The 7358-nt window shown below is 43.2% G+C and overlaps 1 protein-coding gene across 1 annotated transcript; it reads right to left on the reverse strand.

The window, feature by feature from the left end:
* Positions 1-2709: 2709 nt before the first annotated feature.
* On the reverse strand, positions 2710-7247 carry cdca7a (cell division cycle associated 7a). Its single transcript, XM_079276517.1, has 10 exons — positions 7163-7247; positions 6307-6447; positions 6070-6204; positions 5787-5987; positions 5577-5654; positions 5301-5492; positions 5064-5192; positions 4821-4970; positions 4600-4736; positions 2710-4507 (listed from the first exon to the last, which is right to left on the reverse strand). Exons 1-10 carry the CDS (start codon positions 7181-7183, stop codon positions 4474-4476), a joined length of 1218 nt encoding a protein of 405 aa, XP_079132643.1. The 5' UTR covers positions 7184-7247; the 3' UTR covers positions 2710-4473.
* Positions 7248-7358: the final 111 nt, after the last annotated feature.

The following is a 7358-nucleotide window of genomic DNA, read 5'->3' on the forward strand; positions in this document are numbered from 1 at the left end:
TTGGAAATGTTCCTTTTGGAGGAAAAAAAGAGGAGTTGTTTAATATAAGTTACATTGTATTGGTATCATCATGTGATCATTTTAATTATTTACCATTTTTATAATGTATAACAACACAAAAAAACCTGCAATGAATATAATGTTCTACTCATGAATGAGACAAGACAAAATACAACCCAGATACGACAAATGTATCGAATAAACGTGATATTAATGTTAGTATTCCTGGTAATATATGACCTGGCATATTTTTTATGCTTATTGTTGTGTCAATATCTGTGTAATATTGCTGTGTCAATAATATTGTATTTTATTGTTTTGCTTCATTGTTGTGTCAACAGTTGTGTAATTAACAAACACTAGATTTACCGACTTCATTATGAGTAAACAGCAATGATAGAGGACCTATTGGATTTGTGAATTATTGGATCGCAAAATATTTTCAGCGAGTCACTGTTAGTCACAAGTGTGATGAAGAAAATATGAAATGGAATCGATCACTTTAAATCCAAACCTGAGAGGAATACTTTCTTGCCAAGAGTTAGATGAGAAGATTCACCCTCATGTGTGTATCGTGCTGAGCATAAAGACTGGAAACAGCTATTTGTTGAAAGCTGGATAGCTCTTTCTCCCATCCAGAGTATCCTTTTGTTTCCAATCTTCATGCTAAGCTAAGCTAACCGGCCGCTGCCTCCAGCGACATCTTTTATCAAACTTTCGGTAAGAAATAAGTGTATTTTCCTTCAAAAAGAATAAAATAAAGATGCTTATCTCTGTGACTCTAATGTCATGGTAACACACGAGAGGCTCATATTGGGGAAAGTAATGTTAATTACCGGTAGCTAACCTTCGACTGAGGACCACCCATAGGATACAAAACCCAATTAATTTAAAGAAAAATAAGACTGCTGACCCAAACAGTATAATGGGAAATGAAGGATTTTTTTGTTTTGGGGCTGAAGAGGCCACAGATTGAGCTGAAAGTAATACAGTAAGATGAACGTGTGTGTGTGTGTGTGTGTGTGTGTGTGTGTGTGTGTGTGTGTGTGTGTGTGTGTGTGCTATGCAGTCACTATTGGGCCATTTTACCATTCATTGATCTAGAAACAGTAGTGATAGTTTCCGTGGTTATCCAGCATCAAATGACACACAGCATACATTAAGTCTGATTTGAATTTAACAATGTTTTCTCTCCATTGATGAACACCACATGAGGATGTGATAGTTTTCCAGGTACTGCTAACGCTGCGTCTACAATCCATTTGATAAAGGAGAGCAAAGCAGCCGTCATGAGAGCATCCTATAAGGTGATCTGATGTGTTTTTGTGTAAAAGCTCATGTGTGAATTCACAGTCAACATCGTGCTGGACCATGTACTCGTTGGACCGCTGGATTCATGAACACGCTTCAAAGCCTGGATGGTGAGTCGTGGTGAGGGTGTGAAGTTCCCTTTGCACATTTCTCCACTGATTGTCTAAGATGGTAAAGTCCATATTCTGCAGTCTATTCATTTGCTGTGGCCATATTCTGACAATAGACACTGTGAACTGGAAATAAACATTGCTTTCACCTATTAGTGTGTGAACACACAGCAAACTCTCTCAGAGACGCTGCTGCGAGACCAAGACCACAACAAGGGCATATAGTCAGCCCACTCGTTTTTCATGCTGCAGGGACATTTTCTACGAAACATCGCAATGGAAACTTCAGTCTCTTAAAGACGCTGCGTTTAACATTCTGAACATCATTATTGCAGCAAACCCCATTTGTTGAATGTAGTGCAGTGATGTCTGAGCAGAGAATGACGTTGCTCTCCTGTGCGTGTTGTCAGAGCTTCTTCTCGCTTTGTTGATGTAGCCGGGCTCATGTCCATCCATATGATTTCAATGCTAAAACAATTGGATTGATGTAAAAATAGTTTTGCTCATAGTTTTTTGATCATGCTAAATACAAACATTCACTAGTTTCCAACTTCTTTATTGTATATTATGCCTTTTGTAGTTAAATGTTATCAGTATTTTGTTTGTGTAGTCCCTTTAATGCAGCTTATTGTTGTAAATTGTGATTATTTGACCCGTTAAAGCTTGTGCAGACAGGATGGTGTCGTCTTTTTAACATGAGTTTCACCCTCAAACTTACTCTCTACACTGACCGCAGCTTGCTAACAGCGGTGGGAAACGTTGATAAACTTCCAGCCTTCACGCTCCTCGAGATCTTCCATCATCATGTTCTCCTGCATGTTTCAAGAACAGTAATTACAGCTGCCACTGTTCTGGATAGAGTGATAAGTCAAGTCAAAGAAAACTGATAACACAGATTCTGCAGTGATTAACACTTCAATGAAAATGTACAGTACAAATCAAGCATCTGCACAACAGATATTCCCATCAACAGTTCAGCGTTACGCTTCCTGTTCGGAGCACAGGGCCTGATAAACACAAGCAGCAGCAGGATAACCTCCACCTGCCATTACACTGAAGAAGTAATCAGCCGCTGATTATTTTTTTTGAAACAGTATCGTATAATCAGCGTGTCCTGGCGCAGGTCGAATGAAGTACATTTCAAAGATGAGCGACACAAAGGTTAATTCCGTGTCATTCCGCGTAGAGTATCGCACTTCTGAGCAGAAAATGCAGGCCATAACTCTATTGCCACTCCAGTGGCACCTTCAACGATTCCTACTTAACAGTGGAAGGCAGAAAATGAGCCAAAGAGACTGGAGCAGAGCGAGAATGTGCTTTAACAGGATAAAATGATTTACAGGTATGAGATTCCCATTAGAGTGTGCTAATTGTTTCCACACCATTAGTGACAGTTATCTAATGAAGGATATTTAACCAGGCGCTGTAGTATATCGCACAGCTCCTCTCGGTGTAGAAGTGAGAGGCAGTGGACCCCAGAGCCCTTTCCACCTGCACCACCTCAGCGGCATGCAGATCATCGGGCCGTTTCTGCACAACGTCCCAACTAGAGCAAACCTTTTGTGTGTTTTTAGTTTTATTTTTTACATTTACACTTTCAGCAGATTTACAGAACTTGTAAAAACACAAGCATTAATTTGCAACTATAAAAAAAAGAGAGAAAGACAAAAGCTGTAACATTTAAAACAATGTAAAAATACAGTAGGTCATGCCCGATTCATCTATGATCTCGTGCGATGGGAATATATACATCATGCGTCTTAAAACATTTAAGATCCACGGACAACAATCAAGTACGAGACATCTTCCTAAAAATTGGTTTTGGGCCACCTTAGTTTACGATCAACCAGTCTTAATGTAAAAACTCTTTAGAACAGGCAGGAAAACAACAACGCAAGCGTCAGGCTGGAGAGAACTGGCAGCATGGCCCTGCTCCAGATGTCAGTCAATGCTAAAAAACATTTAGCATTGTGTTATAATGCTTGAAACACCATGAATGTTTGGACTGGTAGGAATTATCACAGCGCATGTCAGTCAGGTCCAGTGGCGGGCCGGCAGGACCTGCAAGGCCTTCTCTGCTGGCCTAAACAGAATCACAAAGCTATATATATATTTTTTTTAATAATATTTTAATAATTTTTCTTCAATACACTACATGTATTATAATTTATAAAAATATTTTTCCCATTGTCTTATGTTCTCATTGCACAGCTACTGTCTTCCTCAGTTGCTCTGCTTCCAGTGCAGCTTGTTTTAAGTAGAGCTTTTATCCAATCAGATCTCATCTGTGTCTCTAGGTAAGAACAGAGCCAGAGGCCTGCAGACTCTCACCTGCAGCCAGTGCAGATTAAAGTAAATGGAGACGATATTGTTGATTGTCATCGTGTTCAACCAACCAGATCTTTAGTTTGACATGTTGGGCGTATTCTTTGACGCGTCAGCGCCTGCTAGCCGGCCTATAATGACGTCAGCGTTACATGCCGCTCAGTGTTCATCTGTAGCTTTCCCGCTAAGTGCAGAGTGTGCTGTGATTGGTCAGTGGGCGAGCACGTGACTGTCGTGAAACGAAACTTAACAGCCAGCAGAGGCTGATGGGTAGTGAATCACATCACGTGATGCAGCTCAGCCAATCAAAATGCATTCTGACTGAGTTGAGCTGCACCATGACAGAGAGTGCTGAGAGGAGGAAAGACATTGCAGAGCAGTACGTTCAAGTTGTGAAAGTAAAATCCTATACCAATCTCTTTGGGTCGTGGCTTGTCGTTAAGGAATGACGGTGGATCCCACAGCCAGACCAGCTGAGGATGTTATATATTTTCCTGAATGGAGGCTTTTGCATTTTCGAAATGCTCGAGCGTTATTCAAACGACTCGTACCGAACGGTTTAATACGAAGATGTACATAGTTACAGCCTTAAAAATGAATAATAGCTGTGGTGCCACAATGTGGTTATAAGGTGGTATTTCAGCTGCAAGGACAGCAGTGAAGGCCCAGGTATAAAATGCACGGCCCGCCACTGGTCAGGTCCAGGATCAGCTCCTTCCTCCACATCTCACTCGCCTCTCTCTTCCAGCTTCTTTTTCAAGCTGCAGTGAACATAAAATGAGTCTCAGTGTTAAAACACAGACAGTCAAGTCTAAATAAAACACACTTCAAATTTTGCAAATGCTCCGGTCACCTTTTCAGGTAGGCGTGCACATTGTCAAATCCGTGATATTTAGCCAGGTACACCAACACTCCTGTAGCACAGCGGCCGTCTCTGGCCCGACAGAAGCTGCAATTACAGATCCCTCTGCATGGCGGGCACTGCCACTCCTACCACGAACAACGATTAAGAAGTCAGTCAGACCTGCTCAACACACTCACGAGAACACAACCTCGTAGGTTTTAGGTACTCACCGGATCCAGCAGAGCGTCACGGACCTCCTCTCCGTACCGGTTACGAAGACAAGGGCCGCAAAACTGACCCCTGACCCCGACACACTCTGGGTTACGGCAGTTGGTTTTGGTGTCGATTGTTTTCTGGCGGCACTGGTGGCAAGTGGATCCCTGGAAAAAAAAAAAAAAAGAGAAGTTTTCAGGCAAAGAGCTCAACAAGCAAATGCAGCCGCTCAAATCTTTTGCAGCGAATGCGGGACCTACGGTGGAGCTGTTGTAGACTTTCTCCCGCACGTTGTTGCAGATGCCCCGCAGCTCCGTCTCTGTGACGTCGTCCACAGGCCGCACCATGTGAGGGATGGCGTTCACGCCGTTGAAGGAGCGGCGGCGGGGCTGCGCATGAAATAAAATGCAGTTAATGCCCGTACAGTTCATTAAGACGATTTGACGCAATGTAAAAAAGGCGACGAGACACGCGAGGCGGTTTGTGACGCGACTCACTGGCTCATCGACTTCCTCGAAGTAGCGGCTTTTGCGAACCAGGCTGAAGCCGTCCTCGGGCTCTTCTTCTGGAGTCGGGCTGGGGGGTCCGTCCACCTGCGTGCGGGACCGCGTGTGGGGGCGAGACAAACGCTCGGAGTTTCTCCGAAGAGTTCTAGGAGCTCCCGCTGACCACCGAGGTGCTTGTCGAGGCTGAATAAGACAAAAATGGTCCCGATTAATATGGAGCACTGATAACCCAACATGTGTCACATGTTCATCGTCAGGGTTAATTACCGTAGTAGATGCAGACATTGCCCTCCGTCCTGGGAAAAGTCCGGGTACTTTGTTCAGCTCTGACATGAGCTTCGCCAGCTAAAAAAAAAAGAAGAAAAATGCATAAAACATGAATGAAAGAGTAAAAATGGAGGCTGTTCAGGTCAAAGTTCAGTTCATAATACCAGATAATGAAAGTAATTATTGTGAAATAAATAGAGCAAACTGTACCATTTCTTTGTTCTCCTTGATATTCAGGGCTCTCTTGTTGATGAAGTTCTCCTCCCCCTCAGAGTCGGAGTCCGGTACTTCACTTTGAGCGAGTGGTTCGGATGCAGGCCTCTTCTTGCCCGTCTTCTTGGTGGGGAATGTCATGGCCACCTTCAGGATGGTGGACCTGCGGCCACGCCTCAGAGGCTCAGAGTCTACTTTCTGAAAGAGAATACAATTAATAACTAGGACTAAACTCTGTCTGAGGAGGTTCTGAAATATGTTCCAGTTTTAGAAAACATACCATGGCTTTCATCTGGCTGTTGATCACACTCTCCTCAAACCCGCTGCGTGTGTCCTCCTCCGATGACGCTTTAAACATCTTTGGTTTCGCCGTCGTCGTCGTCGTCCTCGTTGTCGGTCTTAATAAGCTGCTCCTCTAAACAGACACATTCTTTAGTTGCAGATGGTGTTGCAAAAAACCCCACACGATCACCACCATGTTATTGACATTAGGAAGACTTAGATATTGTATCGTTACCGTGTTTGCAAAGCCTCCATCAGAGCCAAAGCTGTCACAACTGTCATCAGAGGAAGAAGAAGAGGACGTCTCGGGAACCAGAGGGACGCTGCGGAAGCTCCTCAAACTCATCCTGGAAGACGGAGGCTGGGCGGCAAGTTTCTGTAGATCATACCAAGCAAGTTCAGGAAACAGCTACCAAAGTGCACAGGAAGGCCTCTGTGTCTGCAGACATGCCACCTGACAATACCAGCCCTGATACGGATACCATCGACCTCTGACCTCTGAGGACAGCAGAGCGTCTAATCAGGCTGAGTTACAAATACCAACTTCTGACTCAACATCTACAGAGCGGACGGTGTGATCTCGCTTGCTAGACTTCAAATAATTTATGAGAGGACCGAGTAATGATTATGCTATCAAGCTTTTAGATGCTAAAAGCCACCAAAAATGTTGGCCACAACCAGTTATTTTTTAACTTAAGTAGATTACTTAATTGTTAAAATGTTTACATATACATTTTCTGTCAATGGATTAATCAACACTAATGTTGCAGATCAAACTGTAACATAGTTTTGCACATGGGACACACCCCTGTTGGTTAAACCTGGTCAAATGTAAGCATGTAGTAGTAACTGGCTCATGTATATTTCAATACAACTGACTTTAGTCGTTGTAAATGAATAAGCTAAATTAAAGTTACCTCCTTCTAAACTTTTTTTAAGTTAACTTCACGTAAACTTATCTGGCCCTTTTAATGGTGACCCTTAACTGTTACGTAGTGGTCCTAACGGGATGTTTTATTGTCAAGAAGACAATAAAGTAGTATTAACAGTAACGGATCAAATGGAGAAGAACGTTCGGCAGCTTTTCTTACCTTGGAGCGGGTGGCTGGCATTTTTCTTTGAATACTAGTTGCACACAAACAGAGACACAGAAGTGAACCGTGCAGCAGCTCTGCAGTGAACAGTACGGATCCTGCAGCTGCACGCTGATCAAGATGTTCGTTTCCCGCGCCACCGGAAGGTCCTGTAAGATGCATAAAATGTAGTCACGTAGTTTGGCAGAGTAAC

The sequence above is a fragment of the Melanostigma gelatinosum genome, assembly GCF_949748355.1.
Source record: "Melanostigma gelatinosum genome assembly, chromosome: 10".
NCBI classification, from domain to species: domain Eukaryota; kingdom Metazoa; phylum Chordata; class Actinopteri; order Perciformes; family Zoarcidae; genus Melanostigma; species Melanostigma gelatinosum.

What these genes read in the sequence shown, in the direction of transcription:
- cdca7a (XM_079276517.1), bottom strand. Translation starts at nt 7,183, where the DNA reads ATGCCAGCCACCCGCTCCAAG. An exon ending in ACAGCCAGATGAAAGCCATG is followed by an intron (nt 5,988 to 6,069) that starts GTATGTTTTCTA and finishes ATTCTCTTTCAG; the next exon opens with AAAGTAGACTCTGAGCCTCT. An exon ending in TCGAGGAAGTCGATGAGCCA is followed by an intron (nt 5,193 to 5,300) that starts GTGAGTCGCGTC and finishes TTTCATGCGCAG; the next exon opens with CCCCGCCGCCGCTCCTTCAA.